This window comes from Nelusetta ayraudi, unplaced genomic scaffold (assembly GCF_046127955.1).
Source record: "Nelusetta ayraudi isolate G7.1 ecotype Tasmania unplaced genomic scaffold, CSIRO-AGI_Nayr_v1 ptg000079l, whole genome shotgun sequence".
In the NCBI taxonomy this organism is placed as follows: domain Eukaryota; kingdom Metazoa; phylum Chordata; class Actinopteri; order Tetraodontiformes; family Monacanthidae; genus Nelusetta; species Nelusetta ayraudi.
In genome coordinates, this window is record NW_027466129.1 from 2,090,491 (window position 1) to 2,110,000 (window position 19,510).

Below are 19,510 nucleotides of genomic sequence, written 5' to 3' on the forward strand. Positions count from 1 at the left end.
CCTCAAACACTCTGACACGCCTGCGTCACCTGACCCCGCCTCCCCACACATACACATAGCCCCTGTGTGTACCTCTGTGAGTGTGTGTGTGTGTGTGTGTGTGTGTGTACCAGTCAGGGTGTTCCCTCCTTTGTAGGGCAGGTTCTTGGCCGCCTCCATCACAGCCTCCTTGCTGCTGTGGGTGTTTAGGTGCCATTCAATGCGCGGGTCCCCGCTGTACTGGGCCAGGCCGACCCTGGTGCGGTCCTGGTCCACCTGGAAGGCCCGGACCAGGTTCTCCAGGAAGGTCCGCACCAGCCGAAAGTTGATGCGCCCAATGCTCCAGGAGCCGTCCACCAGGAGGACCAGGTCGGCCGGCGCCGAGCTCCTGCAGATGAAGGCCTCATCTGGGGGGAGGAGACACACACACACACACTCACACAGTCAGTTACACACACACAGAGACTCAATCTCTAATTCTCTGACATGAATAAGAGCGAATATTTCTCTCACGTCGCAGCATGTTTTACCATCTCACCGTGTATGTGTGTGTGTGTGTGTGTGTGTGTGATAGAGTATGTGTGTAAGGGCATTCTTGAGTAGTCGTTTCATTCATCATTGACAGCGGCTCAGAACAGTATCACTAACCTGCAAGTCTCTACAGTGTCGGAATGTCGACCTCGGCCAGGCACACACACACACACACACACACACACACACACACACACACACACACACACACTGTTACTGGCACAAGTTGTGGTTTGTTGATGGCTGCTTTGTACGATCGTTGTCATCGGTGTTTCTAATTAAAAGCTACACAAGTGGTGGAACATCAGCAGCTCCCCCTGGTGGCTGTCTGCAGTATGACCAGCAAAACGCATCCGGAACGCCACGATCAACCACCCACAAACAAACATGTGATGTTGTGGGTCAACTGAGTTTCAGTTATGACAATAATGATAACATTCTTCTCGACAACAATATTTCTTCTTCTGTGGTGTGACTGACTGACTGACTGGCTGGCTGGCTGTTCCCACTTGTCTCCAGTGCTCACAGCTCCAGGTGCTGAAGGCTGAAGAATGGGGCTGCAGCAGCAGCAGCAGGAGGAGGGTTTACTGGGGATTTAGGTAGGAATTTCTGAGAGAAACTATTCTGCTCTACTGGAAGCATTGGGAGAAGAGGGGGGAGGGGGAAGAGGGTGGTGGGAGGGGTTAGGTGAGTGGAAGACAGGGGTCAGAGATGAAGAGGGCACGATCTTGTGTCAGAAAGAGGTTGTAATCCTCTGCTGACTGACGGATTCCAACGCGGTCGGCCACCAGGAGGCGCTACTGACATCCCCCTTTGGCAGCAGGTGGGAGGAGGTGAGAGGAGGAGTGAGGAGTCGTGGAATGAGGAAGTGTGAGGAGGTGAGAGGAGGAGTCAGGAAGACTGAAGAGGAGTGGAGTGAGGAGGAGTGAGGAGGAGTGAGGAGGTGAGAGGAGGAGTGAGGAGGAGTGAGGAGGAGTGAGGAGTCGGGGAATGAGGAAGTGTGAGGAGGTGAGAGGAGGAGTCAGGAAGACTGAAGAGGAGTGGAGTGAGGAGGAGTGAGGAGGTGAGAGGAGGAGTGAGGAGGAGTGAGGAGTTGGGGAATGAGGAAGTGTGAGGAGGTGAGAGGAGGAGTCAGGAAGACTGAAGAGGAGTGGAGTGAGGAGGAGTGAGGAGGAGTGAGGAGGTGAGAGGAGGAGTGAGGAGGAGTGAGGAGGAGTGAGGAGTCGGGGAATGAGGAAGTGTGAGGAGGTGAGAGGAGGAGTCAGGAAGACTGAAGAGGAGTGGAGTGAGGAGGTGTGAGGAGGAGTGAGGAGGAGTGAGGAGGTGCTTCACCCCAGGCCCTGCTGTGAAGGTTGAGCTAATTTACAGCTCGGGCCAAAAGGTCAGCTGCCTCCAATTCCAGCGCTGCCTCCTCGCCGACACGTCGACCTTGAACGGATTCCGAGCAGCTGCTCAGGTGAAAAGTTGAGCAGGTAACTGGGCCCTCAGAGTGTTGGGCCAGGATTGGACAAGGCCGAGGGGGGTGGGGCTAACATCAGCCTCAGGAAGGCTGGAGGTTCCCCAGGGTTCCTCAGTGTTCCTCAAGAGTCCACAGAGGCTGCTACTTCTGCTGCTGGCTTCCTGCCCCTCCTACTTGTGGGGGTTGGTGGGCAGAGCCTAACTCCAGGGAGCCCAGTCAGCCAATCAGAAGCAGCGGAGGGAGGACCTCAGCTCTTCTTTTATTGCGGAAAATATTGTCCAGCTGTGATCAAAACAAACAACTGCAGCAGCACTACTGCACTCCCAACCTACTGAGCTGAGGCCACACACTCTGACCTCTGATCCCTGACCTTCTGACCCCACCGGGATGTTGTTTTTGCTGTTCCCTGGTTGCTTCACAGTTCTCAGCTCAGGTGAGCAGCATTGCAGCAGATGATGCTTCCATCACACAGCACAGAGACACTTTCCCACAAACACACTGAATAATCCTTTCAGCTGTTAACACAACACACACAGCATGACACAGCACAACACACAACACGACACAAACACAACCCAAACACAACCCAAACACAACAGTGTTTGCACCAACTGGAGTTCTACAAGTCAGAAGATGTCAGACACTGCAGGGGATCAGTGGAGAAGATGGGTTAGCAAGAAGACAGACAGACAGATGTAGAGAAAGACAGACAGACCAATATAGAGAGAGACAGACAGACCAATATAGAGAGAGACAGATAGAGACAGTCAGACAGACATAGACACAGTCAGACAGACAGACCAATATAGAGAGAGACAGATAGACAGACAGATATCGAGACAGACAGACAGATCAATGCAGACAGACAGGCAGATATAAAGACAGACAGTAGGATAGACAGACAGGTGATCTGGCTGCAGAGAATTCAGCTAAGCAGGCAGCAGAAGGAAGAAAGAACAACAGCTCCTCAGTGGATGAATCATTTGAGAACAGGCCTCGACATGATTGGTCCTGATCCTCCCTCCCCGAGTCAGTCAGACAGGGAAGGGGCGGAGCCAGCGGCCCGTCCACACCTTCACTGCTGCTGTCAAACACCTAGAACAACACGCGCACACACACACACACACACACACACACACACACACACACACTCACTCAAACACAAAAACACACATTCACACATGCACACACTCACACACATACCTGCACACCTACGCATGCACGCACACGCACTCGCACACACTAAGTTGAGCCCGCTGCCTGGCCAATCAGAGGGCAGGAGCAACAAGCCTTCACCTATCTCACACACACACCAACACACAGCCGGTGATGTCACCACAGCCACTCAGTGCCCAGCCAATCCTGCACCTGCTCATCAACCAGCATTAACCATCATCATCACCATCATCATCAACATCAACCATCATCACCATCATCTTCATCACCATCATCACCATCATCATCTCCATTATCATCATCACCATCATCATCATCAACCATCATCACTATCATCACCATCATCATCAACATCATCATCCTCATAATCATCCTCAGAACTTCACAGCTGCTGCTGTGACCACCTGACTCTGAAGACCAGAGTGGAGGGTCTGAACCTTCAGAGCAGCTTTGAGGATCAAGAGGCGAATCAAATCCACATTTAGTGCAGCTGCAGCCTGTCATTAGTCTGGAGAGGAACCTGAAGAAATTCCATCAGAGGTGAATCTAAACACAGGCTGGGGGGGGGGGCTTCAGCAGCAGAAGGTGTAATTTGGGTCAGAAGTGGCGCCACCGCACCTTCACTGAGACCATGCCTCCTTTTTTCAGGCCAATAAAACACTGCAGACACACTTGTGGTGTGACCACCAAAACTCCCAGAGTTCCACTGGGATGAAGGATCTCAGCCAGGCCAAGCTCTTCTCTACTTCCCCCTCGAAGCCTCCTACCTTCAGTGATCTCGTTGTTCTCCTCGGCAGCGCCGCCCTCCTGGGTGCTCTGGGGCTCCACCCTCTCCACACTGGCCCGCTGAGCTGCTGCAGGACAAACACACCATAATGAGTGGACTGAGGCACTGAGACACCATGAGACATCGAGAATCTGAGGAGAACCTGAGGAACCTGAGAGGAACCTGAGGAGAATATGAGGAGATCCTGAGAAACCTGAGGAGAACCAGAGGAGAACCTGAGGAGAACCTGAGGAGAACCTATGTAACCTGAGGAGATTCATAAGAAAACCTGAGGAACCAGAGAAGATCCTGAGGAAATCCTGAGGAGATCTAGAGAAACCTGAGGAGAACCTAAGGAACCTGAGGAGATCCTTAAGAAAATGGCACACATAGATTAACATACGCTGGGGATGCTTGAAGTGGTGAATTACACAGAGGGAGGGGGCGAGACGGCTGCTGGCCGTAACACCTGAGGAACCTGAAGAGATCCTGAGGAAAACCTGAGGAACTTGAGGAGAATCGAGTCTCACCTTCATGCTTGGCCTGCAGAGCTTTGCTCTCCTGCTGTCCGTTGACGGCGCTGACCCAGAAGGTATACTCCTTGGTGGGGTCGAAGTCCTGGATCAGTAGTTTGGCCTCCTCCTTGGACACCTTCACCTCCCGCTGCTCCCCACCTGCTCTCCACCCCGGGAGGAGACAGAGGAGGACAAGTAGGAGAACAGAGTCAGTCTGAGGGTGCTGGAGAAGATCTCACACCCTCAGGGAAGCATCAACACAGGTACCGATCACTAGCCTGTTAAGGTCAGAGGACACACTAAAGACGCTAAAGTGCACTGTCCCTTCGGGAGAAGGTCCAGAAGACTCAGTGGAGACGTGTAAATGTGAAGGTTTCTGCACAGGTGGCACCTCCTGAGAAGCAGAGAACCTGAGGCCTTGCTCAGAGCCTGAAGTCCAGAGAATCTTCCCTCACCTGGCTCCGAGCTGTAGACCACCCTGAAGACCTCAAACTCTCCCTTGGGCTCCTTCCAGGACACCTGCAGCTGTGTGGGACTCAGGACTTTGGCCCGGAATCGACGTGGAGCAGAAACTGGAAGAGAAAGAGGTGAAGTGAGAAGAGTGCCACCAACTGGCCGTGAGCAGCAGCAGCAGCAGCAGCAGTAGCAGCAGCAAGAGCAGAAGAAGAAGAAGAAGATTTTGAATTTTGATTTTTGAAAAATAACATTTATTTGCCGCTCTCATTTCCATTCAATCAATCAAACTACATGAATAAATAAATGTTTTTTTACGCAAGCACGTCGCTAAAAAATAGTTCCCCCTCTGTCACTGCACACAATGCACTGTTAAAAGTCCACATGTCACAGAAAAGCTCCAAGTCCCCTGCCCTCCTGTAAAACAAGAAGAAGAAGAAGAAGAAGAAGAAGAACGAAAAGCCGTAATCTTCTAATTACTGTTGAGTGACAAGAGCTAAAGTGAACGTGGTCTGACCTCTGACTTCTTGAGCAGGATTAAGTGGTGTCTGACACAATGATGCTGACAAATTAGCCCGCTTTTTGCAGCACTTGCTCGCTCACTCCTGATCTGCTCGACTGCCAACAAGTCATGTGACCTTCCATCAGAAGGTCTGAGGAGGGGCGTGGCCTGCCCAACTGGATGAGGAAAGACCAGCAGGCGGGTTCTTCTCCTCCTCCTGCTTGTGGTGTCTCCTGGAGTGAGATGTTCTCACAGTGGAGGAGCTTTTGAACCCACCAGTATTCTCATTAAGAGAGCAGAAAATAACAAAAACTGCTCCAGACTCATGATCAACATGTTTATCAACATCTACGCAGCTTCAGGTGGTGATGAAACCGTGATGTTCTGATGATCTGCTGAAGCTTCTTTGACCTTCTAGAGTTTCTGGTGGATGGTTAGAGAAGGTGGAGATGGAGTGGCAGCTGCAGAGCGGAGAGAGCGGAGAAGAGGGAAAGTTGTGCAGACTGTCTGCGATAAATGTCACGTAAGAAGTCGAGACCTGCTCGGACCTGCACCAGCCCCGCCAACCCTCAACCAATCAGAGGGGGCCCCCTTTTTTTTCCTCTCCCCCCCTGCTGCATGGACACATGTTGGCTCCTGACGATGCATCATGCATGAACATCAGCCACATTCAAGAGCAGCAGCAACAGCAGCAACAGCAGCAGCAGAGGCGAGCTAACAAGCTAATGACTCCGAGTCTTCAGACCTGAATCGTTTTGTAAACAAGTTGAACCAAATCAGGACGTTGGTGAAAATAATAATTATGACAATAAAAATAATAATTGAAATTAAAAGAAAATCTGATTCCACAGTTGTCTCAAGTCTCTTCTATGATTAAAAAAAACGATCATTAGTGAGGAAAACAAGTCACTTCCTGAAGAAACACAGCAGGAGAAACCAGAGCAGCTGATCATTCCTTTAAACATATATCCACATTGAGACTGGGAACTCAGAACTAACTGGGGAACTAGGAACTGGGAGACGGAAAGTGGGATGTGGAGAACTAGGCACTGGGAGGTGGAGAACTAGGCACTGGGAGGTGGAGAACTAGGGACTGGGAGGTGGAGAACTAGGGACTGGGAGGTGGAGAACTAGGCACTGGGAGGTGGAGAACTAGGGACTGGGAGGTGGAGAACTAGGGACTGGGAGGTGGAGAACTAGGGACTGGGAGGTGGAGAACTAGGCACTGGGAGGTGGAGAACTAGGGACTGGGAGGTGGAGAACTAGGCACTGGGAGGTGGAGAACTAGGGACTATGAACTGGAGAAGTAGGCACTGGGAGGTGGAGAACTAGGGACTATGAACTGGAGAAGTAGGCACTGGGAGGTGGAGAACTAGGCACTGGGAGGTGGAGAACTAGGGACTATGAACTGGAGAACTAGGCACTGGGAGGTGGAGAACTAGGCACTGGGAGGTGGAGAACTAGGGACTATGAACTGGAGAAGTAGGCACTGGGAGGTGGAGAACTAGGGACTATGAACTGGAGAACTAGGCACTGGGATGTGGAGAACTAGGCACTGGGAGGTGGACCTACCTTGGGCTGCAGCTGGTGCAGGGAGGAGAAGCAGCACGGCAGCGGTGGCGGCCAACAGAAGGCAAACGGCGGCTGTGACTGAGGACTTCATCCTGGAGACGACTCACCTGATGAGGACCAAGGTGAGACAGGAGTTCAGAGGGGTGAGGAAGAAGAGATGATGCACTTTGCTTATGGAGCATATTGAGCAAAACAACAAGAACCTACACAGCCTGCAGAAGAAATCTGTTGAAGTTCATATAAAAAAAAAAAAAAGAAAGAAAAAAAAATCCACTTGAGGATCACAGGTGTGACTGGCAGGACAGGTGAGGAATCTGAGACCACCTGGTCCCACCCCAGCAGCCCAGCAGAGTCTCTGACCTGCTGGAGCCCAGTGAGCTGCTGGCTAAGAGGACGGACGGACGGACGGACGGAGGTGAGGACGCTTGTTTACCTGTACAGGTGATGACGGAGGTTCCGTGTTGACCCACTCAGCGACGCTCTCGTCCCGGCTCGTCCTGCTCCTCACGGTGGCTGCGCTCCGAACTGCGCTCAGGCAGCTCCGCTCGCTGCTGCCATCGAGTCCGGAGCAGGCACACGACTTCCGGTTAAGCCTTTCAAAATAAAATGAGAATAATCACCCGATCGTTGAGCAGAAAAATGTGGGGAAATGAATCGTAATAATTACGTTTAAATGAGGTCGACCGTTTTTGATGACCAAGACAGGGCGTGAAAACAGCACCGTAGCTTAAATATAAATATAAACCAAACCCTAATTTAAATATAACAATTATGACAAACAATATTAGCAAGTCTTCATGTAGTTAGTGTATGACTTTTAATGTTAGCCAAATAATGGCCGAGGAATATTCATAAAGTGAACAATGTGTTGTTGTCGTTTTAAGTATGTTTAAATAATTCAGTCTAACACTAGTTTTTCTCTTCAGCTGCACGTGGGGGCGTGGGGGTGTTGGCAGTTTGTCTAACAGGCTAACTGCGTTCCCCCCTTTCGCCATCAGAAACACGATATTTTGAGCCCCCAGGTTCACTTCAGCCCCTTTCCCACTGAAATAAGGGGGTTGAAACTGTGTTTTTCGAACGCGGGACGGCTCTCAATCAATCGGCATTTAGTCCCTTTCCCACAAACCAAAACCACCGGGGTCTCACCCCCCGCCGGCAAGCTGCACCCCCTCCGCTTTCACCGCTGGGTGTCGGCTGACGTCATCCCGCTGAGATCGCGTAGATGAAGTGCGACAGAATTCAGGGAAGTAAACAAAGAAGAGCAACATGGAAGCGAGTCCAGGGGTGGACAGTGTTATTTTGTTTTTTTTGTCGGGCACTTTTGACTGTAGAATCGTTCCGCGATAGATAATGAAATGTACCTCACAAATAAACACCTAGAACATAAAAAAGTTATTTAGTGATGAATGTAAAGCAAATGTTTAATATATAACCAGTGGCGGGCTGTGCACTTTGCGCCAAGGCCACCAGTGACGTCATATTTAGTCCCCCCTAAAATGAATACACTTAACATTACCCCCAATATGACACTATGGCTTGAGAATCCATAAAGAATCACACGTACAAATTTCATCACCTTCATATAGGTGAAATAGTTGAGCAAAACACAGATTTGGTAGCATTTAAATCACAATTAAGACAAATTCATTAATGCCACTGAAACTGACAAATAAAGTCAGCCAGTGATTGTCACATCGGATGGGTCAAATGCGGCAGCAGTGCGGCACTGCAGCGCCCCAGCAGTCATTGGGAGATCTAACCCCCGAATACTGTGTGCCAAGCAGGGAGGCGAGGGAGGCAGGTTTTACGACTGTTTCATATTTTTTTCTTTTTTACTTTGGAGCAACCCTGCTGCCACTTCCGGTGGTCGCTCCTCCTCAGTCAGTCAGCCAGTCAGTCCGTCGCTCGGGACTTGCAGAGAACCGAAGGGTGTTTCCTTCCATCCGAGCCTGCAGCTACTCATTCCTGCTACTGCTTTAATGTGAGGCGAGGCAGCAAAAATGTGTGTGCGTGTGTGTGTGTGTGTGTGTGTGTGTGTGTGTGTGTGTGTGTGTGTGTGTGTGTGTGTCCTGCGTGCGTGCATGTGTGTATGTGGGTGCTCGCGAGTGTGTTGGGAGCAGGTGGCTCCTTGTAAAAAAAAAAAGAAAAAAAGAAAAAAGTGAGTGCCATGGAAACTTGTGGCTCAAGTTCACCTCAGTGTGTGTTAGTTTGTGTTGAGTGAGTGTTGTGTTTGACAATTGCAACAAAACAATGTGGTGTTCAAAACGAAATATACGTATTTAAATATATATCTTTCTATAAAAACTTGACTATAAAAACACAGCTCCTGATTTAAAAAGCGCTCCCAAAAGGAGACATTTTCCCGTTTAAAGTGGTGAAACGTAAACTTTTACAGTGTGGTGGAAACTTTTTTCTTTTCTTTTTTTTTTTTAAATAAAAAAGACGGCAACATTTTTCTTTTCTTTTTCAAACATTCAACAGACAGAGCAGTAAAGTCCACATTTCCTCCACCAGTGGGCCCAGTGGTTCGTCCCAGTTTAATAAGTGGTTTCTGCTAGAAATAGGTCATCCGTCCGTTCTTTACTGCTAGCTGTAGCTTTTGCTTCCTCATCCTGGACCTGCTGACCTGCTGCTCATTAACCCAGATTTGCGCCACCTATCTAACTTGCACACAGCAGCACGGCTCCCCTGGGTAAAAAAAAAACAGATCTCCTCCTCCTTCCTCTTCTCCTCATCCTCCCCATCCTTCTCCTCCTGAATTTGTCTCTACAGGTTGAGAGTCCAGAAGAAACAGCAGCTCCAGGTTCAAGAATCTTCTGGAACTCTCTGGAATGTCCTCCCTTCTCTCTCTCTCTCTCTCTCACTCTCTCTCTCCCTCCCTCTCTGAGTGTCGACTCGCCCTGCACCTGACCTGACCTGACCTCCCGACTCACTGACCTCTGACCTTGAACGACTTTGGCAATAACCGTCAACAGCCTGCCTCCTCTTTTCCTCTTTTCTTCTTCTTCTTCTTCGCCTTGCGGGGAAGAGAGCCAAACCAAGTTCAACGCCATGGCGCAGGTTTCCTTGCAGTGGCGAGAGTGGCAATTAAATAATAAAAAATAATATTATTAATATTAATATTAATAAAAGTCAAACAAATTAGCAATTTTAGCCTAGTAAAAAATGAAACATCTGATAACATGACAGAAAAAGAATTTGAAGAATGTCTCTGTGTGTCTTTTGAAATGTGTTTATTTAAAAAAAATGACTCGTTGAAAATGCTAAAAATTCTAAACCTAAATCAAGAGAAGATGAAAGTATGAAACTTCCAGGTTTATACATTATATATATATATATATATATGCGTGCGTGTGTGTGTAAATATATGTATACACATACATATATATACATATAAACATACAAAAATACAGATATATATATATATACACACACATATATATACATATACACACACACACATATATATATACACACATATATATATATACATACATATATATATATATACACATACACATACAGGTACTACCCGGAAAATTAGAATATCAAGTAAAAGTTGTTTTATTTTGGCAATTTAACATAAAAGATGAAACCAACAAATTCTATTGAGCCATTACACGCAACAACTCAAGCAGTTCCTTGTTGTAACTTTGCTGATTAAGATTTTCAGCTTATTAAAACCACAAACCCACAAACTCAGAAAATGATTATAACATTTGAGGGTTTTTTTAAGCTGCAAGACCTGATCAGCAAAATCCAAAGAAATAAAAACCTGGAAATATATTGATTTGCATATTATTTGTTTATATAATATGTCAAATTCACCTTTTAAGTTGAATTGCAGAAATACAACAACCTTTTCAGGATATTCTCATTTTCTGGGTAGTACCTATATATATATGCATATGTTGGGAATGTGGCAGCTGATTCAGGGACTTCACCAGTGGATGGCGCTCTAGCGTGGAAGCTTGACCGCAGCATAGGTGACCGTGACCTGCCCCCCGGCCAATCCCCTGGCTGGAGGGGCGAGAGGGCGGAGCTTGAGGCTGGAGTATTGCAACGAGGCTTCCTACATTGAGAAACCAACAGATGAAGCGAGAGATCAGGTGTGTGTGTGTGTGGGGGGGGGTTCCGTGTGCCGTGTTTGTGTGTTTGTGTGTGCGCGCTGACCTCAGAGACGTCAAGCCGCTGGTCTCCTCCCACCGAGCAGCACCTGCGCCAGCAGCTGATTGGTTTAGCTGCAGAAGCAGAAAGTGTGTCAGTTCTCATATCTGGAAATCAGAAATGAATACTTGTTTTTTTTTTTAGTCAGGAGCAATAAATAAAGCTACACTCCAAAAAGTGTTAAATGTTGAAAAAGAGGTGGGGCCAGAGGCGGAACCAGGGAGCAGCAGCCGCAGCAGCCGCAGCAGCAGCAGTGTTTGTGCACTCTGTCTCTTTAAATAAAATGTATAAAGTCCAAATGTTATCTGCCACGCTGGCTCGCTCGCTAGCTTGCGAGCTTCCCCTTTGACTCGCACAGCAACCAGAGCAGCGGCTGTGACTTCTTGGAAAAGGGGCTGCGGCTCTTTTTAAAAAGTGAAAGTGAAAGCAGCCGAGACGGACGAGCCGCTGCGATGAGGAAGGAGGTTTAGCCTGCTTGTGTTCGGAGCAGGAAGAGACGACGACAGCACGACGACAGCAGACAGACTCTAATTCCTTTCCCCACTTCTTCTTCTTCTTTATCTGTTACTGCTCCATGGCTGACCAGAGGCTGGTTCTGGAGGCAGTCTCGGCCCTGCTGGGCTGCCGGGTGGAGGCCCGCAGCAGCAGTGGTAGTGCCCCCTACATGCTGACCCCCCAGGACCTGGTCAACATCGTCTCCCTGAAGGAGTTCTACAAGCAGGAGGGCCTCCAGGAACTGGACTACCCCAGCGTCGGTACCATCTCGCTGAGGGACCAGGACCAGGACCAGGACCTATACAGCTCACCACCGGCGCTGACAGAGGGTCCCAGCAAGGAGGCGGAGGAGGAGAAGGAGGATACGAGGACCCTGGTGACCATTGACCCAGAAGACTTCTTTGACAGGAGCTACGACTATGACTTCACCCACATCAAGGTCAGTGAGTCTAGTTGTATAACAGCAAGGGACATGGGGGGGACTCAACACGGAATGGACTGCACTTAAATACAGAGAGTCAGCCAAAATAATGTACACACACACACACATCAGGAAGAAGAAGAAAAACTTGTTTAAATATTTAATTTGTATGAGTGCTTCTATAAATATTGATACTTGTAGAATCACTTATACAAAGGTAACTTCTCGGGATGTCCGAATGAATTTGGTTAAGTTTTTAATTTACTGATGTGTGATAAGATTATTTTTTGCTGACTCTATATGTGTATATATATAATATACATATGAGCAACATTAGCTCGGGCTCTAACACTGGGCACAACCCAGGCGTTTGCAAACTATGGACCAGGGTCTCTTATGCGGACCGTTAAGCCTGTTAATAGGTGGTTTTGGGGTGGTTCTGAGCAGTGGTGGAACCAATTTTCTTAAATTTGGGCGGCCATGTGGTATCCAAGCTCAGTGGGAAGGAAGCTCCTTGCTATGACGGCTGGGATGCTGCGACACTGCGAGGGTTACACTGAATTTTTTTGGGGTGGCACTTGGGGTGGCCAGAGAGATTTCAGGGGCAGCCAGTGCCACCCCTGCTGGTTCCGCCTCTGGTTCTGGGGTGTTTCCAAGTGGTTCTGGGTGGTTTTGGGGTGGTCCTGAAGTAGTTTTGGGTGTTTTTTACCCTAACCCTCACCCTTGTCACATCCCTCTTATACCGCCCCCTGCAGGACGGCGGCACCAAGTTCCAGCGGGGCGGCGAGGCCTACGTGCGGCCGTGCGGCTGGAACCGGATCGCCCTACGGGTGAAGGGCCGCTACGAGGGCGGCGATGACTGGCTGAGCACGGGTCCGAGCGCCTGGCCCGTCTCCTACAGCGGCCACAAAATGGACGGCTCGCTGGGCGTCATCCTCATACGACGGGCCGGGGAGGACGGCGGGGAAGACGGCGGCGGCGACGAGGAGCCGCAGTTCCTGGAAGCCGCAGCCAACCACGTGCTGAGCGGCGACACCCGCGGCCGCGGGGTCTACTCCACGCCGGACGTCCGGCTCGCCGAGCGCTTCTGCGGCCGCTTCCGCTCCCGAGTGGACGGAGCCACATATGAGGTGCTGCTGCAGAACCGCGTCCACCCGCAGAAGCGGCAGCAGTGCAAGCGGGAAGCTGTGTGGCTGCTCTACATCCCAGAGGAGAGCAAAGAGCTGCAGGCGCGGCTCGCCGTGCAGGCCGCCGTCCGGCCCTACGGCATCCTGCTCAAGAAGATCTGAACCCCCCCCCCCCCCACCACCCCCCCTTCTCTCTCCCTCCCTCCCTCCCTCCCTCCCTCTCTCTCTCTCTCTCTCTCTCTCTCTCTCTCTTTTTGCTAAAAGTCGAAGCGGTTGAAATCAACAAAGTAAAACTCTGTAATTAGATCAAAAGAAAAAAATAAATAAAATAAAACTACCTAGCCGAGATCATCTGGAGGAAGAAGCGCGGAGCGCAATGAACCCCTCAGGCTGACTCTATAGGCTGTGTTACACTGCCCTCTAGTGGACAGACCCACTAATTTCTGCTGGAGGTGAGTTTAAAATCAAATATATGTATGAAATAAAAATGAGTAAACAGCTTATTGCAACCTACTGTCCTGTCTGATCGCACTTTAAAATAAATAAACAAACAATCGGTTCGATATACGTTGTGTTGTTGTGGATGATCCAGGTGAATCCGCCACCTACACACACACCTGCGCACAGGTACGACCACACGATGGCGCTGAGCAGCAGGACGATGGACGGTGGCAGAAGGCAGTAGGTGACGCTAAAACAAAGCTGGTTGTCCGGCTGGCCGCCTGCGCACACACACACACACACACACACACACACACACACACACAGAGGACTTCAGTACCCAGGATGATTTGCTCTGAACACGTCATCATGAAGTCACTCAGATTTATTCCACAACAATACAAAACTCTCGCCCACTTTATACCATGTCTTGAAAAGAAATTATATAAATACATGCATATACATACACAGCCTCTGTGAGTTCTCTTACCGCCGACTAGCAGGGAAACCCCTGGGCCGACCTGGATGGCGCCCCCACACCGCCCACTGCAGAAGTACAGGCCGGCATCCGCCTCCTCCACCCGCAGCAGCCGCAGATGCTGCTGCAGCTCCTGCGTCCCCACCGGATGGACCCTGTCGGCGCCCAGTGAGTGTCTCTCCACCGTGTCTCCTCCCGACAGGCGGCTCTCTCTGGCGGTCAGCAGGGGCAGCACCGAGTCGTCGCGCACCGTGAACCACGTGACTTCGTTGCAGCTCGTCAGGTTGCAGGGCAGCGATACGTTCTGTCCCACAGTGGCGGCCACCAGGGGGCGATTGAGGAGGCTAGAGGCCGAGGACGGGAGAGACAGGTGGAGGGCAAAGGCACCTGGAGCAGGTGAGCACAGGTGAGCACAAGGTGAAGCCCTGCCCCCTCCCAGCACAACCACAATTTCTTCTACTTCATTATCCTGCGCATATGTGTAACAGGATAATTTATGTATTAATAATATTTGTGGAAGAAGCCGGATATTATTTTGTATAATTCCACAAAATTCATTTATGAGTGAACGTTTGTCTCCCGAGCTTCAGTCCCCTATGGACACCTGTTGGGCGCGCACACACACCCCTATAAAAGAGTATTTCCCGCCTCACCTCTTCCCTTTTGTTCCTGTACTCCGTGGGAGAGAATAAACGGAGACAGCCTTCAGAGTTCAACACGGTGTGGGTCACTCAAAATCACAACGCAAACGACACTATTCAACCGGTTACATTATGGACCAATCAGCTGACTGCACAGTGCCGAACACATCTGCCAGGGGGCGCTCACCTCTGATAGGTCGTCAGAGACAGCGGTGCGGCGCTGAATGGCGTTCATGAGTTACATTATATGATGATATATAATATAATATCAAATATTATAGTACAATATAATGTAGACAATGATGGGGGACGGGGTTCATTGCTGTCTCTTGTAATGAATTTAATTTTTTTCCTTCTTCAGAATGAAAAGATTCTATCAGAAAATCTTAAATAATAATAATAATAATAATAATAATAATAATAATAATAATAATAATAATACACGAACGATCACTCACAAAGCGCGCGCAGCATCCAATTGACGGCCGCCATCGTCTGCGTCTGCGGGATGTGCAGCAGGAGGTGCATTAACAGCAGCAGCTGCTCGGGTCGCCGCCGTCAGCGGCCACAGAGTTTTTGGACGGTGGCGAATCAGTGGGCCAGAAGTGGTGAGGGGGCTGCGGGAGTTTCGTTTCGGCAGCAGCAAAAGCAGCAGCGGCAGGATTTTCAAAATAAACCGAGAAAGCTGACGTCAGTGTGAGCGAGAGGAAAACGATACTTAAGGGCTTCCCGGGAACAGGTAGTGAGAGCGGACGGGTTGGAGAGGGGTGTAATGGGAGAGAGGAGTGAGGAGTGAGCGGAGCGCAGCACAGCACCATTCTGCACCGGACTGCGGGAGCTGGAGGAGCAGGAGGAGTCACAGGGCTGACTCGGAGGACTGAGCCGTATCGTTCAGCAGGAAGCCGGAAACCATGAAGGCGGCACGGAGCCTCAGCAGGTGAGCAGCAGCTCTCACCTGGGGAGGGTCATCAAGAGGAGATGGTGCTGAGAATACTACTACTACTATTACTACTACTAGAATAGAACGCCTTTATTAATCCAACATGGGGTGATGGGTGATGGGGGTTTAAAGCAACAACAAAAAAAGTGCCGTGCAAAGGAGAAGGAAAATTATAAGAATTTAAAAGAAACAAAGAATTTAAATATTTAGAGAGTGAGGAATGAAAAACAAGATATGTGCATGTAATGAACGGTTTGATTATTATTATTATTATTATTATTATTATTATTTTTACATATTTCTACACAATGCTGACATATACATAATACTGTATACTACTAATAAGAATAAGAATAAGATTTTTTTTTTTTTTTTACTGTGCTTTATTCGTACTCCTTTAAGTACCGTCTATGTACTGTACTTGATCGGGGCGGTAATGTGGAAAAAGTTGTCAAAACCGTCTCGTTGGTTTCAGAGGCAACCCTGAAAGTTTCGTTTCTGCAAAAACCGAGCAGAAGCCCCGCCCACCTGGGGAGACACCCGGTAGTTGGATAAATGATGAATGCTCAGTTAAAAACTCATTTATTCAGGCTGGCATTTTATACATAGCCACTGGTGGACTGCTGCTTGTTGGTTTTACACTTGTGTTTTAATAATGTTTAACCAATTATGCATTGTAGTCTTGTTTGTTATTCTTGTTTTTATTCACAGTTTTGCGTGTTTTAACTGTTTATTAGTAACTGCTTTTGTTTTACTCTGGAAAGCACCTTGTGCACTGCTGTTGCAAGGTGCTAAATAATTCAAATTTGATTGATTGATTGATTGATTGATTGATTGATTGATTGATTGATTGATTGATTGATGAAACTTTTTTTGGAAAAAAATAAATTTCAAAACATAATAATAATAATGTAGAAATGAATCCAATTGTTTTGACTTCCTGCAGCTGATTTACATTGTTTTGAAAGCAAACAGGATTTTGTATTTTATTACTAAGATAGTAGATTAGAAGTTAATTAATATTTAATATTTAGTAAAAACATTTTTTTTAACATATTTCACAATCCTACAGAATTATCATGGCACTGCTGCTGATTTGCAGGTTATTTGGTGAGTCTCTCTCTCTCACACACACACACACACACACACACACACTTTCTTCTTGTTACCCAACTTCCCGTTTTTATCCCCTTGTTGTTGTTGTTGGTTCTTTGTATCTGACTGTGTGAAGTGATTGGCTGGCTGATCTTGCCCTTCCCCCATCCCCTCCCCATCCAGACTCCTCCCCCCTCTCTCAATCTATCCAAAGCAAGGTGGGGCACAGGACAGTGCTGCCCTGCGACTGGAGGCCCCGCCTGCAGGTGGCACTGCCCAGCTGCCATGTGCAGTGGCTGCACCAGGTGGACACGGTGCTGGAGCATTGGGGCCACAGCAAGTACCAGGCCCCGGAGTACCAGAAGCGGCTGGAGGTCCGGGAGGAGGAGAAACTGGAGGCCGGAGACTGCTCACTTATCATTAACGACGTCCAGATGGGAGACGCAGGGCGCTATGAGAGCTTCATGGTGGTGGACAGAGCTCCATCGGAGAAGACCAGGGTCTTCATCCACAGCGTCCGCCTGCTGGTCTTCGGTCAGAGTCTCCTCTACCTCCCCCTCCATCTTCTTCTCCACCTTCTTTATTTTCTCCTCCTCACCCTCCTCCTCTTCTTCCATCTCCTACTTTATCTCCTCCATCTTCTCCACCTCCTCTATCTTTTCCACTTCTCCCCCCTTTCTATCTTCTTCTCCTCCTCCTTCTCTATCTTCTCCACCTCCTCCAGTCTCATCTTACTCTTCCTCCTCCCCTCCAGCTCCTCCTCTATCTTCTCCACCTTCTTCAGTCCCCTCCATCTCCTTCTCTATCCCCTCCTCCTCCTGTGTGGGCTAATTCTCCAACCTTCACACCCCCTTCTGTCCTCCAGACCACAAGTCTCAGGAGGTCAGAGCTCCTGGTGAGAATCTGGAGCTGCAGCTGTACACCCGCCACTCAGTCCGGGTCATCTTCCAGAGCAGGTAGAACACACACACACACACACACACACACACACACACACACACACACACACACACACGTACCTGCAGCTGCAGCTGCAGCTGTAGGGAGTGCTGCTGGCTGGTCGAAAGATGTGTGTTCCTCATTGTGCTCCACAGCAGGAACAGCTCGCAGTGGACCAACCTCTGGGTGAGGCCGGGTGAGGAGGAAGAGACGGAGCAGCAGCAGTATCAGCATCGGGTGGTGAAGGACCCACTGAAGGAGCAGCTGACCATCAGGAGGCTGATGGAGGATGACGAAGGAACCTACAAAGTTCTGGACCTCCAGGGCCTGGCCATCAGCACCACGCAGCTGTCTGTCAAGGGTAAGGGTTCTCTCTCTCTCTCTCTCTCTCTCTCTCTCTCTCTCTCTCTCTCTCTCACCCAATTACGTTTTTTTTCTCACACAGAAAGGTCTGGAGGAGAACGACGAGCAGCGATGGGTGAGTGCAAACACAGGCAGGAGTGAGGAGCAGGAGGTCCTCAGAAGAAGGTCCTCTGGAGTTTCTCAGGAGGTTCTTCCCGCTCACCCAGAATCTCTCTCTCAGTCTCTCCAGGTGATGCTGTCTCCAGCAGCAGCAGCAGCCACTGGGCTCTGCTCAACCTTCCTCTCTTCACCGTCGTCCTCCGGGCCCTCCTCCTCCATCTCCTCATCCAATGAAAAGCAGAGACCTTCCTCCATCCTGTGTTGGGGGGCGGAGCTTCCTGTCAAACATCTCACAAAATCTTCAGACAGTCAACTTTTATTTGTACAGCGCTAAATGACCTCCAAAAACGTCTCAAAGCACTTTGTACAATCAGAGAAAAAGGAACCAACTGGGCACCCAGAGGAACCAAGTATATGTATATACCATGTATATATATATATATATATATATATGTATGTAACACATATTGTAACATTCAGCCGGGCGGTTTCTGTAGGAGCCAATATGAGTTTTTGTTGATTATCTTGTTTTTCCTGTCATTAGTGTGTATGTATTGGGGAGAGGTGTAAGGATTGTGCTGATTTGTTAAGGTGTATACACAGTACAGGATGGGATATCGGTAAGGATACAAGGAGGAGGAGAGCTGAGTTCAAGGTTTGTATTCCAGTTGGTTGGATGGAATGTTTACAACGAATGATGATGGTGAAAATGACAACAAAACTGGAGGAGGTGATGAAGGATGGAAATGACGAGTCTGAAAGGATAAATAAAATTCAAATAAGTTCAATCTACTACAGTCAACTCAAGATGTAATCAAATAAACAAAGAGGTTTCATTAAAGATTCAAATTACTTATTGCAATCGCACACAACGTCTCTGTAAGGCTAACGCAGGAACGATTAACTTATTATACGGTCTTTGTCGCCCTCTAGTGGCGTTAGGACAACACTACACTGGGACGTCAAACGGAAATAAACGCACGTAGTAATGAAATGCAGGCCTCAGATCAATAAAGCAGTTTAAGGAAAAATGGCAACACAGGTAAAAATGGTGAAAGCAAAGCTAACACGTTCAGCTCCACTCACAGAAAAGATACGTGAATTCAATCATTGAACAGTCTGCAACGTCAACTTACGTATCGTCAATGACTCGTCGCTATTGAACCAACTGAATGTTATCTTGGGCTACTGACACTACTGTGACAGAGGACTCGATACTTGACTACTGCAACTACCCGTCTCGCTAGCCGAGGGGAACACGTGGAACATCAACACTTCATAACATCCCGATAAAAAACAACAACAACAACAACCTAACTTGATGGTTGACGTGCTCTTAAAGGGCCGTCCC

General features: G+C 48.7%; 4 protein-coding genes across 6 annotated transcripts in view; 2 read left to right on the forward strand and 2 right to left on the reverse strand.

Annotated features, from left to right (window-relative positions):
- The window catches only part of LOC142900118 (collagen alpha-1(XIV) chain-like), a 32,055-nt gene extending 24,527 nt beyond the window's left edge, over positions 1 to 7,528 (reverse strand). For 2 of the 3 annotated variants that reach the window (XM_076044177.1, XM_076044179.1), the window contains exons 1-6: positions 7,387 to 7,528; positions 6,954 to 7,060; positions 4,882 to 4,998; positions 4,442 to 4,585; positions 3,913 to 3,999; positions 111 to 386 (exon numbers count right to left, since the gene is read on the reverse strand). In XM_076044177.1, the coding sequence (XP_075900292.1) occupies positions 111 to 386; positions 3,913 to 3,999; positions 4,442 to 4,585; positions 4,882 to 4,998; positions 6,954 to 7,044 (715 nt within the window). In that variant the 5' untranslated portion in view covers positions 7,045 to 7,060; positions 7,387 to 7,528. The remainder of the gene's footprint in view (positions 1 to 110; positions 387 to 3,912; positions 4,000 to 4,441; positions 4,586 to 4,881; positions 4,999 to 6,953; positions 7,061 to 7,386) is intronic. The other variant, XM_076044178.1, reaches the window with a different exon arrangement.
- Positions 7,529 to 10,169: 2,641 nt separating this feature from the next.
- LOC142900052 (uncharacterized) lies at positions 10,170 to 15,352 on the reverse strand. Its single transcript, XM_076044076.1, has 5 exons — positions 15,182 to 15,352; positions 14,095 to 14,469; positions 13,781 to 13,885; positions 11,127 to 11,194; positions 10,170 to 11,025 (listed from the first exon to the last, which is right to left on the reverse strand). Exons 1-5 carry the CDS (start codon positions 15,249 to 15,251, stop codon positions 10,912 to 10,914), a joined length of 732 nt encoding a protein of 243 aa, XP_075900191.1. The 5' UTR covers positions 15,252 to 15,352; the 3' UTR covers positions 10,170 to 10,911.
- Positions 11,500 to 13,717, forward strand: LOC142900050 (uncharacterized). The gene is made up of 2 exons (XM_076044074.1): positions 11,500 to 12,054; positions 12,792 to 13,717. Exons 1-2 carry the CDS (start codon positions 11,695 to 11,697, stop codon positions 13,323 to 13,325), a joined length of 894 nt encoding a protein of 297 aa, XP_075900189.1. The 5' UTR covers positions 11,500 to 11,694; the 3' UTR covers positions 13,326 to 13,717.
- Positions 15,353 to 15,493: 141 nt separating the features above from the next.
- On the forward strand, positions 15,494 to 19,000 carry igldcp (Ig-like domain-containing protein). Its single transcript, XM_076044075.1, has 7 exons — positions 15,494 to 15,660; positions 16,736 to 16,773; positions 16,942 to 17,292; positions 17,624 to 17,714; positions 17,853 to 18,058; positions 18,143 to 18,175; positions 18,281 to 19,000. The coding sequence occupies exons 1-7, from the start codon at positions 15,635 to 15,637 to the stop codon at positions 18,391 to 18,393; spliced, it is 858 nt and encodes a 285-aa protein (XP_075900190.1). The 5' UTR covers positions 15,494 to 15,634; the 3' UTR covers positions 18,394 to 19,000.
- Positions 19,001 to 19,510: the final 510 nt, after the last annotated feature.